This window comes from Zingiber officinale, chromosome 7A, assembly GCF_018446385.1.
Source record: "Zingiber officinale cultivar Zhangliang chromosome 7A, Zo_v1.1, whole genome shotgun sequence".
Lineage (NCBI taxonomy): Eukaryota > Viridiplantae > Streptophyta > Magnoliopsida > Zingiberales > Zingiberaceae > Zingiber > Zingiber officinale.
In genome coordinates, this window is record NC_055998.1 from 755,844 (window position 1) to 779,670 (window position 23,827).

At 39.9% G+C, this 23,827-nt stretch overlaps 4 protein-coding genes across 11 annotated transcripts; 2 read left to right on the plus strand and 2 right to left on the minus strand.

Annotated features, from left to right (window-relative positions):
- Positions 1-2,250: 2,250 nt before the first annotated feature.
- LOC122001896 (basic salivary proline-rich protein 3-like) lies at positions 2,251-2,890 on the minus strand. The gene is made up of 2 exons (XM_042556874.1): positions 2,776-2,890; positions 2,251-2,633 (listed from the first exon to the last, which is right to left on the minus strand). Exons 1-2 carry the CDS (start codon positions 2,888-2,890, stop codon positions 2,251-2,253), a joined length of 498 nt encoding a protein of 165 aa, XP_042412808.1.
- Positions 2,808-10,382, plus strand: LOC122000644 (protein LSD1). Of its 8 annotated transcripts, XM_042555029.1 has the most exons (8): positions 2,810-3,018; positions 7,928-8,040; positions 8,152-8,354; positions 8,434-8,582; positions 9,079-9,192; positions 9,474-9,587; positions 9,851-9,960; positions 10,046-10,382. In XM_042555029.1, the coding sequence occupies exons 4-8, from the start codon at positions 8,528-8,530 to the stop codon at positions 10,073-10,075; spliced, it is 423 nt and encodes a 140-aa protein (XP_042410963.1). In that variant the 5' UTR covers positions 2,810-3,018; positions 7,928-8,040; positions 8,152-8,354; positions 8,434-8,527; the 3' UTR covers positions 10,076-10,382. The 8 variants fall into 8 exon arrangements, with proteins under 8 accessions (XP_042410969.1, XP_042410963.1, XP_042410961.1 ...); XM_042555027.1 differs by having other exon boundaries at positions 7,928-8,354; XM_042555028.1 differs by having other exon boundaries at positions 7,928-8,354; positions 8,439-8,582.
- Positions 10,383-11,965: 1,583 nt separating this feature from the next.
- Positions 11,966-13,333, plus strand: LOC122000643. Its single transcript, XM_042555026.1, has 4 exons — positions 11,966-12,220; positions 12,314-12,380; positions 12,690-12,764; positions 13,038-13,333. Exons 1-4 carry the CDS (start codon positions 12,059-12,061, stop codon positions 13,103-13,105), a joined length of 372 nt encoding a protein of 123 aa, XP_042410960.1. The 5' UTR covers positions 11,966-12,058; the 3' UTR covers positions 13,106-13,333.
- A 101-nt stretch (positions 13,334-13,434) lies between these two features.
- LOC122000642 (protein MODIFYING WALL LIGNIN-1-like) lies at positions 13,435-15,841 on the minus strand. The gene is made up of 3 exons (XM_042555025.1): positions 15,524-15,841; positions 14,619-14,821; positions 13,435-13,931 (listed from the first exon to the last, which is right to left on the minus strand). Exons 1-3 carry the CDS (start codon positions 15,617-15,619, stop codon positions 13,613-13,615), a joined length of 618 nt encoding a protein of 205 aa, XP_042410959.1. The 5' UTR covers positions 15,620-15,841; the 3' UTR covers positions 13,435-13,612.
- Between the last annotated feature and the right edge of the window lie 7,986 nt (positions 15,842-23,827).

Below are 23,827 nucleotides of genomic sequence, written 5' to 3' on the forward strand. Positions count from 1 at the left end.
TTCTCGCACTCTGTTATAATCTTCCATACGTGTTCATACTTGAAAGTCGTATTCTTGTGTACCTTTTTCCACATATCATGTGTAGCGGCTAAAACATCAGCGCCACTTTCACCACTAGCCCGATTGTTGAAGAAATTATTGTATCATCCTGATAACTTACCAATATCAGGCATAACTCGATAGTAATGTGACTTTATCGATGTCCATTCTCTTGCTGTCGTACCCGTAGGCCGATTATCATTATAGCACATGGAGGTACGTTGCCAAAAATGCTTATTCTTTTGTGCATTACCAACTTTTGGGTCATTGGTAATAGTTCCCCAAACTCTTGCAAGACACTTCTCCTCGGTGGTTGACCACATCACCTTAGCTCTATTACGAGAGACATTCATTTCTTTGTCATCCTCCTCATCATCGTCGATGTTAATATTTTCTATCCTAGGTGCCATCGAATGTGGTGGAAATTGAGAGCATAGCATTGAAATTGGTATTGGGAGCTCTCGGATCCAGATCCTCCCAGACTCACCCGTCGAGATTCATTCAACGACATGCTTGATGGAGATGGAGTAGTAAACACTTGAGAAGGAGGTTGCATCATAAACTGGCCACCTATTGAAGCATAATCAGATAGAAACATGAAAAACGGAGCATGAGGAACAAAATTCGAACCCGTGGGAGTATTTTGTGAAAATTGAGTTGCATAAGCAAATTGCGACGGATGAAGATTGGGAAGAGAATGCGATAGAGAATTTTGAGAGCTTGAACTTCCCTTTGTATTTGCAGAACCAAATAAATTGTTAAATGAACCACTGAATCTTTCACCCATTTGGAATAAGAAGATAGAAATATCGTGGTAGAGAAATTATGGAGAAAGTTTTAGATAATGAGTAGAGAAATGAAAAATGCTTCTCTATTTATAAGTAAAAAAAAGTTATTATTAAAATACAAAAATATTAAATAGCCATTTTTTTACCGTTGTCAAAAAATAGACGTTGCCAAACAACGTTCATTTTTGCCAAAATGAACGTTGTCGTTCAATTTTGCAAAATGAACGTTGTTCATTTTTGTCAAATGGATGTTGTCTGATAACGTTCATTTGATTAAGTTTTTTTTTTAAATAAAATTAAACATTTGCTTGACAACTAACATAAGGCCCATGTGTATTAAATATTTTGACCCCGTGGGTCATCCGAGACGGTATGGGATAGGAGTTGCTGCAATGAGGCCGCCGGGTCGAAACTCAGTGGCAGCGGGGGAATAAATCTCCTATCCCTGTATCCCACCCGGTCCGTCCCATACTAGCTCGGGTGCTACGATTTACCTCCCTCACGATGACCGTGGGTCCGGTCGGTGGGGGCCCTGGGGGCGAGGGCTTCGTCTTTTTTTTTGCTGCAATGTGTATTAAATATGTTATTCTTAAAAGCACCATGAAGCCAACATCCAAAATTGGATACTGACTTCTTTAGTTCTCAACTTTTTAAAGTGGTGCAATGCAATTAGGTTTACAAAACCCAACTTCTTAGATTTTGTAAATCCACCATTACAACACCCTTAGTTCAGATATTAAATGAAATCAAACAAAAAGCAAGAAATCTTACAAGTCGGAGAAGAGAAGATAGAATTATAGTCGCGGGACCTCTGCCCCAAAGCAATACAGTTTATTATGAAAATTCCTACTCACTTCATTTTGCAGATGAAAGTCGTAGGCTTCTTTAGCCGGCTCTCAGTTCTGTCCCCGCCCAAAAAAAGGAGTTGTTCGGCGATCCGTCATGCGAGAATCAGCCATTGAGCCATTCGGCCTTGCATTGGCTGCAAGCATCTGTGTCTTTTGCAGCACAGTTGACTGCGATTGTTTCAAGAAAAGCAGCCTCTTCTCCTCCTGTTTCTGCTTCTCGTATTCTCTTTTCTTCCGCAACCTCCTCTCCTCCTCCGTCTCCATCCTTACCAAGATTCCATTTGGACATCCGGACTGGGTGGGGCCCCCCGCGGCAGGCGGTCCAGGAGGAGGCTTCTGCTGCATGGCGGGAGCGACGGTTTCTGCCGCATTGGCGGGAGTGATGGCTTCTGCTGGCGCCCGGGAGGCGGGGCGACTTTTGAGGAACTATGACGTTGCAAGTTCACGGCCGGAGGAACAGATTGAGCCTGATTAGACAGAGAATGGGGAGGCGGAGGAGGGATAGAAGGGTTGGGAGGCGGCGATGCTGGCGGAGGGGCCGGCGGCGGCTGAGAAGGAGGGTTATACCGGGGAGGCTACTGTGAAGAAGGGTTGTACATAGAAGGCTGCGGCTGCCGCTTCGGCGGGGGCGGAGGCGGGTAAGCACCCGAGGGCGGTGGCGGCGCCTGAGCTACGGATGGGGCGTAAGGATACTGCTGCTGGTTCGCATGCAGGTTGAATAAGCCGGCGAATCCAGGATGGGGAGCGGAGCCTGAAGGGATCCGTCCATAACCGGAGGCGGGGTGGCTGCCGTGGGGCTGGGATGGGTAGGGCTGGAACTGGAGGTTAAGGGGAGCGGGGAAGGGACGGTTCTGGTTTGGCGCTGGAGGTGGCCCTGCTACAGGAGAGTGGAGGGAGGCGAAGAGTCCGCTATAAGCGTTCGTGGCGGAGAAGGGGAGGACGACGTCGAGGCTTCGAGCTTCCTTCGACAGTGCGCACGAGAGATGTCGCCGGAGGAAACGGTGGGTGGTGCCGCGGCAGTCGAAACGGAGGCCGATTAGTTGAGTTTGGGTCGGGCGGGCTCGAGCTTGCGCAGCGACTTGTGTAGCGAAATAACTCACGAGTCCTCGAATTAGGCTTTAATTGGATCTCTGCCTCCGTCCGCGCCGCATCATCCTCGTTCGCCGATCGCCACGGCCAGAGGGAAGGCGACATCGCCGCGAGCGCCTGCACCATCATCCCTGATCCCTGGATTGGGCTGACCGTCGAGGGCTGGCGCGACGCCGAGGAAAGAGGTCCGGATCCGGGACCTCGTCGCTGGCGATGACGCCGAGGAATGAGGCCCTACCGAAGGCCTCGGAAAGGTATTTGAGTGCTCGAGGAACCGCCCTCTTTTTATTCCAAATCTTCGATCTATTCTGAGCTGCCCACCTTGGAATGTTTTTCTTGAATTGCTGCTCCCTTTGGGTAGGGATTAACTGATTATCTATGGCCGATTGAAGACAATTGCCATCTTTGCCGATGCAATTGCCGAACGTTTAGGTCAACATATTTCGATGCATTACCTTTTCATTTTTTTTTTTTTGTCATTTCGATCTTTTTTTTACTCTGTTTATCTTAGTTTGGTAGGTGGGAAAGTAGTCCTAGTACTAAGGTCTTGTTTCTTCATCACTTTCAATAATTCTAGCTACCCAGGATTTGGTTGTTGTAGAATTCTGCAAATCTAGAAATTACAAGTAAAACATAGTGTTTTTTTTTGACAAAAAACAAACATACAGGACAAAAACTTTGTACATATACCTAACTTAACACCATTTTTAGTCAAATGACTCTAGGACCTCTTATTTCCTCTTGATAATTGTTTTTTTCCTTTACTGCGACCTGTCGACTCAGTAGGATCATTACATCTTTCCAACATAGCAGTACATCAAAATATGGAGTTTGGATTTTTTATTGGAATGGCAGTTTTTGGCGTGCTGGCATTTTAATGTATAGTGTTGGCGATGGATAGAAGGTTAAAGAAGGAAGAGATCAAGTAGTGAAAGGAGCTATTGTCTGTTCCAAATGATATTATGATATTCAATAATTTACCGGCACGATAAGTTTCATCAGTTTTGATGGAGATTTCGAACTATGGTCCTTGTCAATAGAATATCATTTTACTAATAAACTGCCAAAAATTGATCAGAAGCAGGCAGGTTAAATTGTTAAAGTACCAAACTGAATTTAAGATTTTTTTTGTTTGATTTGTAGAAATTGACGTCAAAGAAAAAGTGGTCGTCTTGATTTTGATAAATCCCAAAAGTGATTAAGAAATAAAGAGTGGAAGACCTTATATAGTTAATTAGAAAAAAACCTAAACCCTAAATTGAAAAGGTAAAAGAGTAAAAAACTAAATTGCCCTCAAGGCTATAAACAAATAATTCTAATAAATTATATAATCTAACATGATTATCTCTATAGCTAGGATAGTTAACTTTCAGATAGTATTGAGTGCCAATTGAGAAAGAAGTTCATTATTGTTATGGCTGATTTTTCCATCAATTTATGGTGGTAAATCAGGAAATATTTATTGTCATTAGTATGGTAAATGTTCCTGCTTAAGATTGTTGACTAGCCATTGGACAGTTGTCTTCTATGTTAACGAAGTCATCGAGCACCAAGAAAGAGTGAGAGGATTGAACTGCTAGTAACGTCGTGAAGCCTGAGAGAGAATTAAAATGGAGATAAGGAGTGCCCTAGCTCATCCACTCCGACACTCAAATCAAGTCTCCGACAGAGAAGGTGTAGAAAAGAAACAGTAATGGAGAATATACTCGTGATAATTTGCAAGAGGTTAGCAGTGTATGTATGCATACCTTTGTCCATGGAAGCGAGCTCCTTTTATAGCACTATTAAAGAAAGAATATTACTTCTCTCTTTTTGGATGTCATTTCCCAGTAAAGAAAGTGGTAAATCGTCATATTTGAGGATCATGTCACTTACATTTTGTGTTGTAGAAGATGATGTGGGATCACGCTATATAGACCATATTGCTCCAGGTGTTTTGATAATCCGTGTGCTATCGCAGGTGTTATGTCAGCCCACGTGTTATTCCACGTGCTATGTCAGTCCACCATGCTCTTTGCCAGCCCACATGATATTGAGATAGTTGGGCCGAAGGGCGTGACCTGTTAAATGAAGGAGTGTCGGATCGGTGAGGCCGAGTTGGGATGAGTTGAGCGTCCGATCGGTAGGGCCGGGTGGGAAGGAGCAAAGCGGTCAAATCAATGGATTTGAGATGACTGAGTAGGACGGTCAGATCGGTAGATCCGAGATGACTGAGCTGAGTGTTCGGATTAGTGGATTGAGAGGAGCAGAGATTGAAGTCTCTCATCTCATAGCAACTAAGATGTCGAACGGCTCATCTTGGGTTAACCCAGCCAAATGGCGGATCCTCTCATCCTGGGACTGTCGAGCGGAGATGATCTTATTGACTCATCTTGACTTTGACCTTCAACTCAACATGGTCATTGACCTTCTTGATACTTTGAGTATTCTCTAGTAAATATCATTGTAAATCCGGAAGGATTTTTTTTATAAATATTATTGTAAATACGGTAACAAATATAATAATAATAATAAAAAGAAGAATGCTAGCCGTCTAGATAGACCTCCATGATACTTCTCAATTTATTTTTATGGTCGGTGGAAAACTTTTGTGGAGTTAGACCTGTCCAGAATTAGTCGGTTCAAATAATTGGATATCTAGATTAAAATAATAATAATTATTATTATAATAAATATTATAAAATTAGATATGATATATATCAGTAAATATTTATCGATTGAAATCAGCTATAGTAACTTTTTAACTGTTCGTTTTTATTGACATTAAACGACGATTGTCACTATAGTAGAAGAGTTGTAGGTAATTTATGGACCTAACTCATGTTCAGCGGAAGACGTGGATAGGTGATGATAATTTAGGAATTAAACAAACATGAAAACATTCCTCTCCTTTTATTTTCTGGCGTTTGCAAAAGACTTCTTTTTGGTGGGTGTGCAGTGGCTGCATTACAAAAAAAAAGAGATTTTTTTTATGATTTCCTATATACTTACAAACTCAAGGAAGAATTAAATGCCAGTGTATGGTAATTAAAAGACACTTTCATGACCGGTTTGACCGCGTAAGTTTCTATCAATCCCTAAAGATAAATCACATAAGCACGACAGTAAAGAGGTGCTTGGTTCCATGAAAAAAACGAAGGAAATGGAAATAGTAATGAGAATTATAGAAGTAGAGAATGAGAATGGAGGGGTTTTCATTTTCCCTATTTTGCTAAGTAATGACCATTTCCATATTCGGAGGATTGAATCCATGGGATCCACTACTAATTCCCCAAATCAAGCACTAATTTTTTCATTTCTTTTCCATTCTCCACTCGCATACCATTCATAGATTAGTTTATTAATTAATTATTTTAAAATAAAATGTGCACCACCTCATTTCAATAATTAATATAAAATTTATTTTATCTTCTATGAATGTGAAATCTCATTGCATCAGTCCCGATACCAAATAGACAGTGTGAGTGTGAAAGAACCATATATAGATCTTACGGTAATTGACACAGACACTACACGATGCTGGCGTGTCATTTTTCATTTCTTACATCACCAATTGCAAAATAACTAATGAAATATACTAGGAATTTTAAAAAGAGGGATTTAGATACTTTCTGTTCACAAACAAAAGGTTAAAAAGACACCTTTTTATCATTTACAGGCGAGATTGTGGATGTGAAGAAGTATTAGGTCACTATTTTGATGGCAATACAAGCACATATATAGACACACATACTGATTTGTGATTGATGCCAATGTAGATCAATGCATTCAACCTCCGTAATCTTTTATTATTATTGTTATTATTATTAAATAAATCAAAAGTTAGTTTTTTTTCCAATCAAACTAGTCAAAAACTCCCCATCTAATGGGAAAAAGCTTAGTTGTTTTTTTTATTGTAAACTAGTCAGAAACTCTATCCAACAGGTGTTTGAAATATTGATTTGATTTTAAAAACACTGATGTATCCAGATAAACACTTCATTGAATGCACATGCAATTTATTATCTTCTCTGTATCCTTGAATTATGGCCAAGACTGACAAAGACTTGAGCCTCTAAAACACAAAAAAACAGGTTGATGTCTCTGTCTAAGATTATTTGGTTTATCAACGAAGATATTGTGGATGTGAATGGAAAAGGAGGTTGCATATTACTCTATCCATTTCCCTTTTACATGAATGAAAATTTGGGATTGGAGGGGAGGATGGTGTTCTTATCCCTTTATTTAAAATTAAATGTGAATCATCCTCAGCCTGATTTATAGAAACTACAGAACAACTGCGATCGCCGTCATCAGTCTATTAAATTCAGCAATCAGCATGTCAGTGTCGTCCTCTCTTTTGTAGTTCAAGGCATATTGGTTGTTTGTGACGGCCTCTTTTCAACTGGCAAATTAATTGAATGAAGTTTAGCAGATGATTAACACGCTGATCCTTTCGTTATTGAGTAACTTTACTTTTGAGAAGGTTAACTCTTTGCAGAATGCATTATGGTTTTCTGTTCTTTGCATTCTTGTTTGGCAAGAGATGAGGCAATAATATGCTTTCAAGGAGAGTTGGCCTTGTGGGCCTTGATAGCGAAGGCTAAATGATTGCAAGGTTACAATTGGCTCTATGATATGATATTATTCATTTTGAACTTAAGTTCTTATGATTTATCTTTGGGTTCTACCCAAAAGATCTTTATCTTCTCTTTTATAAATCCATGATTTTTTAACGTATTTTTAATATGAGATTTTGATTGTATTCCTAATAATCTTTCACTCAAGTATCCGACCATTATTAACTTATTTTGGGTCTTCCCTCAAGCATATGATCACTATTGATCTACTTTGAACCTCTCCTTAATCGTCAATCGAGATCACTCCTTTCTTATAAGACTTTTTCACCACTTAGAGTTCTAGTCACTCTAGATCTGTTTAAAATTTTCATTATCTAGTATTCACTCTATAATAATACGATATTGTTCACTGCTGATTTATTTTTGGATTCTTAAAATCATCCAAACAGACTCATTTAATAACTCCTTGACACTAGAAATCAGTGTATGATGAACAAATAATGATGTGACAGCCTTGAATTTTCTCTAGAGAAGAATAATCGCAGTAGGGCATTGATGCCCTTGCAATTCTTGCTAAATTGATTGTGATATATATTATATTTAGGATAATATAACTAAAGATATGCTCGGTGCCTGGTTCACGCGGAGGTTCCTCCACCACCTGTTTTTGGCTCGAGGAGCTCACGTGCATGGTCTTGGGTACCACAGAACACAAAGGTAAAAAGAAGCAGACAGCCTCTGTTCTTACTACATGAAGCAAGAGCTAGCGATGAAAAGGAAACGCAACGATCTCGATTTCTCACCATTAATTGCTCTATTTATGCAAAGTGAATTGGGGGAATGCTCAGTGTCACCTGCTCCCACATCACATCTCTCCCGAGTTGTCACAGCACTTGGAAAAAGGAGGAGTATACTCAGAAGATAAGAGATCTAGGAAGCAGTAAAGCAAATCCAACTTGATGAAATCCTCGTGAATCAACATAGCAGTGTGATTCAACTATTCTCTTCTTCTTCTTCTTTTTTTTGGCATGGTGATTCAACTATCAACATAGCAGTGTGAATCAATTAGTCTTCTCCTGCTATTCTTGACTTGGCATGGTGATAACTTAGTGCAGGGAATGAGAGCTGATTGGGGAATTCAGTTGGCTGCTTGAAGTTAAAGGTTTGCTGGGTTTGAGTAGGGAGATTGGCGAGCAATACGGCAATGCCAGTCCCTCTTGCTCCTTATCCCACTCCACTTCCACCTGCACCCCCAAGCGGTATCCTTTTGCCTAGAGTAGTAGAGTACCTTTTTGCTTCTGCCATTTGAACTTGTCTGAATATGTTATGACAAAAATATCCATAAAAAGCCTCGAAAATAGAGAACATGAGCAAAATATGATGCTTAATTGCATCAATCATCACCAGTAGCAATCAAATTAATTAAATATGTTTATTCTTACCCCTTTACGTTTCCACTGTATGATGCTTACGACATATAAACAAATAGTTATAGTAAAGCACAAACCTTGATTAGCAAATAACAAACAAATGGTTTACAAATCCTTCTATCTGCAGGCCGTGTCAAATTCTAAGCTCCTATTTGTAAGTAAAAAGAAAAACTTGTAACATCTGAAGCCTCAAGTGCCTGTGCTGCTTTCTATCTGAACATGTTTTAATTTATTGAAGGTTTCAGCCATCTATATATAGTTTCTTAAATATTATGTTGTGATGGATCATTATATAGATACATTTGAACCTCAAGGCATTCTTCAGGTGGTCAGAGCCAACTTGTTTGTTCGGGCTGCCGAAATCTGCTTCTCTATCCAGTAGGAGCAACGACAGTATGTTGTGCTGTTTGCAGTGCAGTGACAACCGTTCCACCTATCGGTAACTGTCTCTTCTTTTCACCATCAGTAATTAGTGGAAAAGTTTTTCTTTTACAAGACTGAAAGTGATCATATTGGCATTTGGGATGGGAGAGCAAGAGAGATATCACAAAATCCTATATGGAAAACCCATGTATATTTGCCTTTTGCTTTCACTCATCCTCCCTTTCTCCCACCTAGTTATTTATCCAAGTAAACCCAAACCTAGATAAGCACTCTGACTTATTATGATCTTGTTTTTCTTATCCAACTTTGAATTGAACTTAGAGGATTTCTCTGCAGGAACAGAAATGGCACAACTAATTTGTGGAGGATGTCACACTCTGTTGATGTACATAAGGGGAGCCAGTAGCGTCCAGTGTTCTTGTTGTCACACGGTCAATCTGGCTCTGGAAGGTAAGCAATTTTTCTTGTTTCACTTCAAAGTTGGAAGCACCATGAAAACTCTTAATCAACGAAGCTAACGAAACTCATCTCTGCTATTCTTTTAGCTTAAAATATGGCATCATCTTGATCTCAATATATTTTTGTGAACCAGCCATGAGTCCATGTGTCACTACAATATTCTTCAGGGAAGAAATAATCTAGATATATACACATCTTTTGACTTATTTTTACTACTACTAAGCATATCATAGCAAAAACATGCTTGTTAACAGCAAATCAGGTAGCTCATGTGAATTGTGGGAACTGCCATATGCTGCTCATGTATCAATATGGAGCAAGATCAGTGAAATGTGCAGTCTGCAACTTTGTCACTTCGATTGGTGTTAGTATCAAATAGATCTCAAATATGGTTAAATAAGAATGCTACCTATTATACAAAAACCCTGATTAATGATTTCTCTTTGCAGGCTTCGCCAAGCACTGAGCAAAAGGCCTAGCTAGTAAGAGATCCTCCTCAATCTCTTTGCAAGAAAATGTTGAGTATCGATCTTCTTTTCCACTGATTGTATAGAGCCTTCTTCCTTGGCGAATCCAATTCTCAAGACATCCTTCAAACACAAGAAGATCCGAGGATGTCTATTTGGTGAAGATTATTGTATAAATAAATGTTATAACTAGAGTTGCATGGATGGTATTGTCTATAGCTTATGCCAAGTGCTCATGATTGTTCACTTAATCAGCAGTTCTAATGCAGACCTTTTTCATGTGTCAAAACATTCGATCTTTCATTGTTTTTTTCTTCAATGATCTCCAAGTGTGTCATATATCAAATGCAGAGAGTTACACTCCAAACTACTCAACCCTCTAGGGGTGTCAATTCGGGTGGATTGAATTGGGTTGAGTTTTTTTTTTTTAACCCAACCCGAACCCGACCCGAATCCGAGTTCAACCCAAAACACCTCAACCCGAATTCGAACCCGACCAACTTGATCAACCTGAACCTGACCCATATAATCCGAAAATTTTATTCAAAACGACTTTTTTAGATTATTTTCCCTATAATTCTTCGCTTTTATCTTAATACTTCATCATTATCATACAAACATATATTAATATACATAAAAATATCTAAATTTTTAAAATAAAATTTGATTTAACTCTAAAAAAATCCACAAAATCCTATATTTAAGTCAACTCGGGTCAACCCGAACCCGACCCGACCAAATCCGAAACTTTTTTACTCTCCAATTCGAACCCGACCCGAATTCGAAAATGTCCAACCCGAACCTGATTTTTTTCGGATCGACTCAGATTGAATTATCGGGTCGGATTCATTTTTGATACCCCTACAACCCTCCATAGCCTAATCAATTCTTAAAGAGTTAATTAAACGTTTGTCCCATATGATAAAAGTTTAAATCATTTTCTTCATTTTATTGTTTACATCCAAATTTTCCCCTTTTGTTTATTTAAAGGAGAAAAGGTAACAAAAAAGATGTAGAAAATGATAAAGCTATTATATCTTTGGAGTGGTAGCGGATCGGGTACAAACATTTTAACATCTTAACCCGAATCCATATATAACAACGCCTATGTTTGCTTGGGTGTAATATAATGAAGCTTGTAATGTAATTAAATTTGTAATATAATATAATTTTGATTACATTACTACGTTTGGTAATATAATATATGCAATCTTTGATTACAAGAATGATTACATTCTTTTGTTTGGTGTACATTATTTGATATAAGGAATGTAATTCGTATTATTATAAAATGATAAAAATATCATGCGATTTCTACCAATGGGTCGCCGCACCTCTGTCGGAGCTTGCGGTAGCCACTGACAACTAGCGGCCATCGCCGTTGGTCGCCGCCGCCGACCGGCAATCGGTGGCGACAGCGGGCGACGATAGGCAATGGCGAGTGGCGAGCAATGGCGGGGGGCGAGGGCTGACTAGGGGTATATTTGACATTTAAATTTTAGTTAAACAGTTACCTCGTAATATAATTGGGTCGACCGCCCGCCGCCACCGCCCGCGAGCAATGGCGAGAGGCGGAGATTGACTAGGGGTATATTCGACATTTAAATTTTAATTAAATAGTTACCTCGTAATGTAATCAGATTACATAGTATTTGCTTTGTTATTTAAATTATAAAATTTTACTACCTTTTGTAAACGAGATTATATTATATTACAAGTTTAAAGTTAAATCAAATAAAATAATAAGCTTTGTAAGATAATTTTGATTATATTACAAGGCAGATTACACCCTATCAAAAGTAGTTTGATAAATAAGTTGAAGAAGTTAGAAAATTTACGGGGTAGTTTCATAAATTTTAAAGTTTTGGGGGTAAAATGGTTATGGAGTCACACGCATAAATGACCTGCTGGCTGGTCTCTTGGTTTTTTCTTAGTGGGGGGAGGGGCGGCGATCGGAGAGCTAGGGTTTTGAGGGTGTTCATCAGTCTCATCGCCATGGCCAAATTTAATGTCGTGGTGAAGAATCGGCGGGCGAAGACTCAGGATTTGAAGCGGAATCTGCATGGGGATCCTAACACCAGGAAGCTGAAGGTGCAAAAGCCCCCCGTCTCCATCTCCGGCAAGCGCAAGCGAAAGATCTTCAAGAAATGGAGAAGGGTGATCTTTCGGATGACTCAAATCATACTAGTTTAGCTATTTTTATCCGCCTTCTGTGTTCGTTTATGGCTCAATTTCGTTTTCGGTGGCCAGGACCAAAAGGAGGCGATGGAGAAGGGATTGATCACAATGGAGGACGTCGAGATGGCGGTGGCCGAGGGTAAGTAATTTACTTGATTAATGAATTCTTATGATTCAGAAATTGATTCACCAAAGGTGATCACGAGTTTAGACGAATCATGACATTGAATTAATTGTATTATATTGATGTTTGTTAGTTTCGGCATGCCCATTTTGTGGGATCATGTCAAGTTGTTTATTGTTTCAAAATTTTAACTTTAGTGGAGTGATTGTAAGTTTCTTAGCGTTTTAATTTCATTCTACTGATGAAACTTTCTTAAAGCATGCCCTGCTCGCCATTTTTGACTGGATGAGCTCTTAGATGTAGTCTCGTTTTGTACTTTGTTAGGATCTTCTGAAGTTAAGAGGGAGAAGTCAAAGGTGAAATTCGAATTGAAGAAGAGTCCCAAGCTAAAACTCAAAGGTAAGTATTTATTTTAGACGTGATTTTAATTTGAATTGTTCTTCAAGTAATTTCGATCACTGTTTAATTGACTACTACTGCTACTACTCGAAGTACATTTGTATCCCCACAACAAAAGCAGAACCAACCTTGAAGATCATTTTTTACTCTCTTTTTATTTTCTTTTAATTTACCTTGGAAAACATGCTACAAGTTGTTTGCATTAGGATACGTTCATGTGATCAAAATGTGAGTTTTAAGAGCAGAAAATAATCTGTTACTTCTATCTTGTAGGTAAAAGAAAACGAAAACCATCCAATTCCCCATCATTGCCTGCACCCGTCGACGCCATGGTTGAATGATTTGCTTTTGTCATCATGCTTAGTATCTTGCCATTATTTGCGCTTTCTATGTTTTTAGAACTTCTTGGTGTCTAGATGCCTAGGTGTTCATATTTGGCAGTAAAGTTTAAGAAGTTTGTATTGAGTGCCTCAGTCTCCCTACGAAGGATCAACTCATTTAAACTCAAGCATACTGTAGAATTATTTGAGCATCGAGGCGTATTGCAATTTCGATTTATTAGTTTCGCATTTGTGTTGTATGGATTCAAATATTTGTTATCTGAGTGGCAAATATAGTTTTGCATTTTTCTACCATGTTCGGTTTCAACAGCCATCTTAACCCATATAGATACAGACCAAGCATAACTGAATATATTACATGGTAACACTACCAAATATGGTGAAATACAGCAACCTAATTGCTAGTATTTAATTTTGGCCAAAGACTAAGGTTAATCGAATGGCGTATCGACCACTGACCGCCGACGATGAGTGTATAATCTATGATTGATAGCAGATTTAGTGTTCTCAGGGAAATTGCTGCCTGTTGTAGGTATCCTCATGCACAAAAACAGGAGTTGCCTGGTCGGGTGCAACCTGTGGATACCCCATCACAATGCCCTGGTTCTGCCGAGAGCTCCCAGTTTGTGCATTCTTTGATGAGAGAGCGACATAGTAAACTATACCTAGGGCGACACTTGTGAACGATGACACTGCCCCTCCTGCGAATACTCCAGGCTTAACAACGTAGCATTCATCGTTATCAAAATACCTCCTTTCTAGAGTCCTTCGATCGTTTAAGGCAACACCAGTCAGCAGCAGAAGGAAAGCTAGTACAAAAGAAACCCTGCGTGACCACAACCAACAGAACACAGCTCAGAGATGATTAGAGAGGCAAATATGGAAGAGGGCAAAGACTATGGAACAGGATGATTGCTGAACAAGGAAAAAAAAGACTTGGCATGCCACAGGTAATCATTTACGCTGCCAAAACGACTAAAATCAAGTAGATGAATATAGGAGGCGGCAAAGAACATACGGCAAGAAGAATACTTACTAATTCAGTCCTACATGGATAATAAGTATTAGACTATGAAACTATCATTCAATATGTTAACAGTTCAAATCTTCTGTCCTCAAATTACTCTATCCCCGTGTCCCCTGCCGATCGGACGGATCAGATTACATCTCAAAGTATCATGACATCCTTAAGATGTGTACAGTATCCTCATGATGTGCAAGGCATCCTTGAGATGTAATCTGATCCGTCCGATCGGTAAGGGGACACGGGGACAGAGAAATTTGGGAACAGAGGATTTGAACTTGTATGTTAATGCCCACCAAATATTATTGGCAATTGTTTATTTTACAAGAGTACACAACAGAAGAAAAACCAAGCAAAATTCAGAAGAAGATCAGGTAATATAGACATTATTTCCAAAAGATGGAGATGATACTCCAAAAAAATGTTCTAATCTATATTAGTTCTTAAAATATTTAATCTTAAAAAGTAATTTGCAAAGTGGAAACTTACCAAGAAGTAATAAAGCATATCAATGCTACCATCCAGTTGTTGCCCGATGGACGAGGATGTTTTGTGCAGCAGATACATCCAGCTACGGTGTTGATTATCACCTGAGCCACTATAAGAGCAAATGCTGATAGTAGCCCTAGCGCCAACGCGGGGCTTTTAGGATATGTGCATCTAAATTGTCTAGTTTCTTCTACATCGGAAGCCTGCAAAATCATGAACAGACTAAGTGTATAGACACCTCAATGGATTATTTTGCGCATGAAAGTTATAGAACACAAATGGGTTGTCTTTTGAACTTGTTTACTGCTGCAGCTTTTGGATATGGAATCAAAAATACTAGATGCTCCATCCACCACGAAATACTTCAGTCTCAATCCTAACTTGAAGAAGAAGTTTTTCAGAAAGAAGAGCACCAGTTCTTATTCTAAGCCAAATATGAACTTCAACAAAGCATTTAGTGTATTTTACCAAAAGAAGGATTTAGGGTTCGAGTTCCAGTTTTCACAAAATCAACAGATCGACTTGAACGAAGAAGAGTCAAGTGTATCTGGTAACCAACCTTGAGATAGATGCACAGACCCAACACCATAACGCTGGTGGAAGGCGAATGAACAAATGGGGGCAAGGTGAGGCTTGATAACACGACTAAGATAAGAGGAACAAGCAGCAATCGACCGACCTAACACTCTAAGGAAGATCACAACAGGGCTAATTTGAAGACGACAAAGATGTTCTTATTTTGGTCTCAGCGAACTCCACCACAAAGCAACAAGCATCAACTCCATGTCAGAAGCTAGCGCTAGATCCAAACGAGAACGAACACAAACGACGGCGAACAAAAAAAATGATAATCATCATAAGAAAGGCACAGGTGAGGGAATATGAACCGATCTTTTCGAACCGACCTTAATCCTCGTGGCTTCGGCGGCGAAGGCGAGCGCGGCGGAGAGGAAACCTAGGAGGCCAACGGCGACACAGACGGCCACCACTTTCCTCTCCATGTCCGATTACCGCCCACCAAAACCCAGGGTTCTCCCTGGAGTCTAGATCTTCCCGGCGTGCGACGCTCCGCGAGCAAGGAAACGAACGAATCGAGAGAAGCGAAGCGGCTTTGATTATTCTCTCCCGTGATCGGATTCGTACGCAGAGTGGTTGACTGTGATTGGGAAGCGAGCAAACGCACCAAACGAAGAAGAAAAGTGAGACAAAAAAAAAGAAGCAAAGTTTCTCTCTCCTTTATTCTATTTTCTAACAATTAAGAGGTAAAATTATTTTTTTAAAAAAAAAAGGGGTTAAAATTTTAAATACATTTTAATGATTTAATTTTTTAAAAAAATCTTTTTTTTAAAAAAAGATAAAATTTGAATAAACTTTTTGTCTAAAAAAAATCAATAAACCTTTTTTATATAATTAGGTATTAATTTTTTATATTTCTTCTATTTTTTAATGGTTTTTTATTTTTTTCCCCTATTTTTTTTATTATTTTTACGTTTTTCCTATTTTTTAAAAATTTTAATGTTTTTTATTTTTTTTATTTTTTAAAAGTTTTTTATTTTATTTTTTATATGTTTTATATTTTATCACATTTTTTTCATATTCAAGGGTATTTTGGATAAAAAAAATTCGTTAATCCTAGAATCAAAAAAAATCTTAGTTTTTCGAGATTTTTCGATTCCGGATTGCATGCCCCTTCTGCTTACATGTCGATTATGGAACATTACTCGGAAATCATTTTTACTTAAATCAAATAGAGTTTTCGTTGATAATCTTAAATTGATAACTAAAATTATCAATGATAATCCTAGTCAAACACACCCTAACAGAAGCGTGAATGCCTTACTATGAGTCACCTCGGATGGGTCTAGTGGCTAGCGTATGAGGTGTTGTCACCATGAGATCTGGTGTTCGAATCTTGATAAAGCCAAGATAAATAACTTCTTTATGTGTTAATTATTATTTTTAAAGACTAGTAATCATCCGTGATTTATTTTCTCCGTATTAAACATGAGATAAATTAACGAAAATACTAGGAGTAAATATAATCGTCTTTTTATCATCGCGAATGCCTTACTACGAGAGAATCAAATCATAGTTGCATGGATTTTCGAGGTTGCAAATGGTCAAAAGTGTGATCATTTAGTCCAAAATGTTGATATTCTACGTGGGACCATAATCTTGACTTTTGAACATCTAATGGTCGTTCGAGAGGAGACAAATCAGAAGTCAAAGTCCGCTCAATCTAATTGATAATTCAGAAGTTCATTTAATGATGATAGTTGACAGGATAAAAGTGACCGATCCATTACATTCGTGTATTCACATATCAACCCACCAATAAAAAAATAGAAGCAAAACGATTCTTAGATAGGATTTGGATTTGATTGAGATTTTCTTCAGCTGCTAAACTCGTCTCACTCAAATTGCTCAGTGTCTTGAGAAATCAAATTAGCTTAAAAATGTTGGATATTGGGACCTAAATAGACCAATACGATTTTGAGGAGGAAAAATCGGAAGCCATCAATTGTTGAAAGTCATAATTGACTTCAAAATTGAAATCTACGTTTCGCGTAGATAGATTTAGACTATTAATTTGCACAAAACCGATTAAGGGTGAATGAGAAATTAATGTTCAAAGTCGGCCCAAAATAACGTTGGTTATTCATTAAGGAAATGCAAGGGAGAATAGTCCCACATCGGAAATTTCCGATGTGCATTCCTTACTTATTAATGATGTTGAGTTATTGGAGTTAACTCAGAAAAGTACCAAGTACTCTCTGCTCAGGGGCGAGCAGGTGCTCGCACCTGTGAGCCCGCCACCCGCCACGTGCGCAATGGGCGCTTTGTAGGCGCACTTTGCACTTTGCACTTTGCACTTCGCATTGAGGAGCTTAAATTTATGCTCCAGGTGACATTGCAGTGCCTACATGGCACTCGGGTGACGTGTCAGGCTAGTACCTGACATGGCAGTGCCTATGTGGCATCCTCGTGGGCAAAGGGAGATGACTGGACAGTTGGTTGGGCGAACGGATGGCAGCCGTTGATCAACGTTGATCAAAGAAGTATGATGGATCGCTTGTGATGCGATCTAGAGCGTTGGATCACAATGAGTCACGATCTGACGGCTTGGGATGAGACATGATCTGAAGCATCGGATCAATGGATCCAGATCCGATGGCTGATAGATCTGAGGGTCACAACTCTTAGATTTGATGGATGAGATTAAAGAGGCTATGTGAAGGGTTATAACTCTTCAGTCCGGACGGCCCAGATTAATCCACCCAAAGGTCACACCCCTCCCTAAAGCCTCTTCCTTCTGTATAAATAGAACCCTCCAGATTGGAATCAAATCACTCAACTTAATCTTCTCTTCCTCAAGTATTCACTCACTCATCTTGTGCATTCAAGAGTCCAAGAAGCCTACGAGAAGGTTCGCTGGTCTCGGAAGTCGGAGTGCTACGATTCCGAGACGATTGTCGTCGTTGTATCTTGGAAACGAATTGCAACAATCCGTTAAGCACCGTAGCGGAGCAATATCGTTTACGGAGATAGTGTCGAACACTAGCCTCGACGATCGGTTTGCATACTCGAATTTACGGAACCAGCGATCGTAAGCGATATTCCGTTAAACCGATATGGCTACCAACGAGCGTTCCAACGGCGTTCCGACCGCCGTTCCGACATCCATTCCGCACGGAGAAAAGCCGGAGAAATTCACCGGAGCCGACTTCAAAAGATGGCAGCAGAAGATGCTGTTCTACTTAACAACGCTAAACCTTGTACGGTTTTTGCGTGAAGACCCGCCAGTCGCTACGGACGGTAGCAAGGCTGCTTGCGATACGTGGACGCACGGAGATTTTCTGTGTCGCAACTACATTCTCAACGCCTTGGACAACACGTTGTATAACGTGTATTGTTCATTGGAGACAGCGAAATCTTTGTGGGAATCGCTTGAGAAGAAATACAAGACCGAAAATGCCGGACTGAAGAAATTCATCGTCGGCCGATTTCTGGATTTCAAGATGGTGGACTCAAAGAGCGTCTCATCTCAAGTCCAAGATATGTAATTAATACTGCATGATCCGGACGCCGAATGAATGAAGCTGAACGAGTCATTCGCAGTTGCTGCGGTAATTGAGAAGCTTCCTCCGTCATGGAAGGATTTCAAGAATTACCTAAAGCACAAGCAAAGGAGATGGGACTGCAAGACCTGATCCCGAGGCTACGAATAGAGGAGGATAATCGAAAGTTATCCATTGCAGAGGAACCAAGCGGACTATAGACGATATGTCCAACCTGGTCGAGCCGAGCAAAAAGCCAAAGCAGTTCAAGAAGAAGGCCTGGCGAAGAAGTTCGAGGATCTGCTACAATCGTGGAAAGGCGGGACACTGCCCAAGGACCGCAGAAAAAGCCAACCAAGGGCCAAAGGATGCTGCGAACCACGTCGCAACCTCTCTTGAGGACTTGGATCTCACTGCGGTTGTATTTGAAGCCAACTTGGTGGATACCAACCCGAAGCAGTGGTTCATTGATACTGGAGCAACTCGTCATATCTGTTCCAATAAGGCGATGTTCTCCAAGTATACTCCGATAAATGACAGGAAGCTCTATATGGGTAATTCCACGACGTCGCCAATTGTCGGACTCGGAAAAGTTGTTCTGAAGATGACGTCCGGAAAGGAGCTAACACTCATTGATGTACTCCATGTTCCCGACATCAGTAAGAACCTAGTTTCTGGAGCGGCACTAGTTAAGGCCGGATTTAGGCTAGTGTTCCAGTCAGACAACTTTGTACTTACGAAGAATAATATCTTCGTAGGAAAGGGGTACCTAGAAAAGGGTCTATTCAAAATGGTTGTAATGTCTGTACTCCAAAATATTGATGGTAATAAAATAAATGCTTCCAGCTATGTTGTTGAGTGTTTTAATTTGTGGCATGATCGACTCGGACATGTGCATAATAATACTCTTAAACGTCTCGTCAAATTAAATTTATTACCAAACGTCAATGTTGACGGAACACACAAATGTGAAGTGTGCGTGGAAGCAAAAATGACGAAACTACCTTTTCATTCGGTGGAAAGGTCAACGACTCCTCTAGAGTTAATACATAGTGATCTATGCGACTTGAAATTTGTGCAAACTAGAGGAGGTAAAAAGTATTTTATTACTTTTATCGATGACTGCACAAAGTTCTGTTATGTCTTTCTTTTAAGAAGTAAAGACGAAGCCCTAGAGGCATTTAGAACTTATAAAACAGAAGTTGAAAATCAACTTGACAAACGAATTAAAATAATTCGTAGCGATAGAGGTGGAGAATATGGTGCACCGTTTAATGAATTTTGTTCAGAATCTGGCATTATTCATCAAACAACGGCACCTTACTCACCTCAATCGAACGGTGTTGTCGAACGTAAAAATCGGACACTAAAAGAGATGATGAATGCCTTGTTGATAAATTCAGGCTTACCTCAAAACTTGTGGGGGGAAGCAATATTATCGGCAAATCACATTCTCAACAAAATCCCTCATAAGAAAAGTGATAAAACTCCATATGAACTATGGAAAGGCCGCGAGCCATCGTACAAATACCTGAAAGTGTGGGGGTGCTTGGCAAAGGTCGAAGTACCTAAACCAAAACAAGTAAAGATCAGACCTAAAACGTTCGATGCGGTATTTGTCGGATATGCCCATAATAGTAGTGCATATCGTTTCCTAGTTCACAAATCAGACATTCCTGATATTCATGTGGGAACAACCATAGAATCTCGGAATGCAATATTCTTTGAAAACGTATTCCCAAATAAGAAAGGAAATGTTGAAAATGATAACAACGGAAGTTCAAACGAGAATGTCGTTACCGAACTTAGCTGTTATAAAAGAACTATTGACGATCAAAACAAAGAGCCACGTCGTAGCAAACGGGCTAGAGTTGAGAAATCGTTCGGGCCAGATTACATGACTTTCATGTCAGAAATGGAACCAAGAACATTAAGTGAGGCTCTCTCTAGTCCCGATGCTCCAATGTGGAAAGAAGCTGTCAATAGTGAGTTTGAGTCTATCATGAATAATCATACTTGAGAATTAGTAGACCTTCCTTCTGGTAATAAACCATTAGGTTGTAAGTGGATACTAAAATGCAAGTATAAAGCTGATGGATCAATTGACAAGTATAAGGCCAGACTTGTAGCCAAAGGGTACAAGCAAGAGGAAGGCCTTAATTACTTCGACATCTACTCACCAGTGACAAGGATTACGTCCATACGAGTGCTAATAGCCATTGCAGCACTGTATGACCTTGAAATACATCAAATGGATGTTAAGACTGCGTTCTTAAATGGTGAGTTGGAAGAAGAAATTTATATGGAGCAACCCGAAGGGTTCATAGCTCCAAGAAATGAGAAAAAGGTGTGTCGACTTGTTAAGTCGTTATACGGACTTAAGCAAGCGCCTAAACAATGGCACGAAAAATTTGACAAAGTAATGCTGTCAAACGAATTCAGAATAAATGAATGTGACAAATGCATTTATGTCAAAGACACACCCAAAGGCTATATAATCGTCTGTCTGTACGTAGACGACATGATAATAATGGGCAGTAATCATGATGTAATCATGACTACAAAGAAAATGTTGACCAAAAATTTCGATATGAAAGATATGGGTCAAGCAGATGTTATATTGGGAATTAAAATTCTCAGGACATCAGAGGGGATAGTTCTAACACAATCTCATTATGTAGAATCAGTATTGAAAAAATTCAATACGTACGATCTTTCTACTGTAAAAACACCTATGGATCTAAGTCAACACTTAGCGAAAAACCATGGTGAGACCATATCGCAGTTGGAATACTCTCGGATAATAGGCAGTTTGATGTATCTTACAAACTGCACACGTCCGGATATTGCCTGTACGGTCAACAAGCTGAGTCGTTTCACCAGTAATCCAAACGACGTCCATTGGAAGGCATTGATGCGAGTTCTTAGATATTTGAAATATACTATGAACTATGGATTACATTATGAAAAATATCCCGCTGTGTTGGAGGGATATTGTGATGCTAATTGGATATCAGATACAAAAAACTCCAAATCCACTAGTGGATATGTATTCACGATCGGTGGGGGAGCAGTATCTTGGAAATCCACTAAGCAGACGTGCATTGCTCGGTCAACTATGGAATCCGAGTTTATAGCACTAGACAAAGCAGCTGAGGAAGCTGAATAGCTGCGGAACTTCTTGGAAGATATTCCGAGCTGGGAAAAACCTGTACCTGCCGTACTGATCCACTGTGATAGTCAATCGGCGATTGGAAGGGCACAGAGTAGTATGTATAATGGGAAGTCAAGACATATACGTCGTAGACATAATACCATTAGGCAGTTGATCTCGAATGGAGTGATTGCAATCGACTATGTTAAATCCAAAGATAATTTGGCAGATCCTCTTACGAAAGGATTGAGTCGAGATCAAGTATACTGCTCATCAAGAGGAATGGGATTAAAAAATCTACAACTGAAAACGACTGAAGTGGAAAACCCAACCTTGTTGACTGGAGATCCCAAGATCTTGGTTCAATGGGACAACAAAGTTTCAGAAGTTGTGGTTCAGCACAGGAGATAGTTTATCTCTATCCCAATCCTAGGATGAATTTGTGCTGTCCTACCTCATGTAGTGAGGTTAAGCTTATGCTTTTAGTGACTTCTATACCTTATAAGGTGGAGTATGGTAGGATACTCTTGATAGAAGTGTCACCTATGTAAATGTGAAGACAGGCCGCTTCAATGAAACACTCATGAATCCAAGATGGTGTCCATGGCCAAAACAGAACCAACCATGAGAACCTAAAGTAGGTGAGATAGGTCTCTGTGTGGGTGTTATTGTCTTAGTATACACAAACAGCTGAGCAGTTCAAGACATCACGTTCACTGCGCAGCCTAGTATACTCGATAGCATTCCACTACGGAAGGTTCAAAGCCACAAGCTACCTCTCCCGATGCAGTGACTTATCGATTGGACTCTTGTAAAGTGTCAGCATGCATACACGCATTGCATTAATTTCCATTCATGTGGGGGATTATTGGATATTGGAGTCTTAATGGACCAATATCGGTTTTATGGAAAAATCGGAATGCCATCAATAGATAGAAGTCATAATTGACTTCAAAATTGAAATCTACGTTTCGCGCAGATAGATTTAGACTATTAATTTGCTCAAAACCGATTAAAGGTGAATGAGAAATTAATTGTTTAAAGTCAGCCTAAATAAATATTAATTACTCATTAATGATATATAAGGAAATGCATGGGAGAATAGTCTCACATCGAAAATTTTCGATGTGCATTCTTTGCTTATTAATGATGTTGAGTTATTGGAGTTAACTCAGAAAAGTACCAGGTACTCTTTGCTCAGGGGCGAGCAGGTGCTCGCACCTGTGAGCCCGCCACGTGCGCACGTGCGCAATGGGCGCTTTGTAGGCGCACTTTGCACTTCGCATTGAGGAGCTTAAATTTATGCTCCAGGTGACATTGCAGTGCCTACATGGCACTCGGGTGACGTGTCAGGCTAGTACCTGACATGGCAGTGCCTATGTGGCATCCTCGTGGGCAAAGGGAGATGACTGGACAGTTGGTTGGGCGAACGGATGGCAGCCGTTGATCAACGTTGATCAAAGAAGTATGGTGGATCGCTTGTGATGCGATCTAGAGCGTTGGATCACAATGAGTCACGATCTGACGGCTTGGGATGAGACATGATCTGAAGCATCGGATCAATGGATCCAGATCCGATGGCTGATAGATCTGAGGATCACAACTCTTAGATCTGATGGATGAGATTAAAGGGGCTATGTGAAGGGTTATAACTCTTCAGTCCGGACGGCCCAGATTAATCCACCCAAAGGTCACACCCCTCCCTAAAGCCTCTTCCTTCTGTATAAATAGAACCCTCCAGATTGGAATCAAATCACTCAACTTAATCTTCTCTTCCTCAAGTATTTACTCACTCATCTTGTGCATTCAAGAGTCCAAGAAGCCTACGAGAAGGTTCGCTGGTCTCGGAAGTCGGAGTGCTACGATTCCGAGACGATTGTCGTCGTTGTATCTTGGAAACGAATTGCAACAATCCGTTAAGCACCGTAGCGGAGCAATATCGTTTACGGAGATAGTGTCGAACACTAACCTCGACGATCAGTTTGCATACTCCGGAA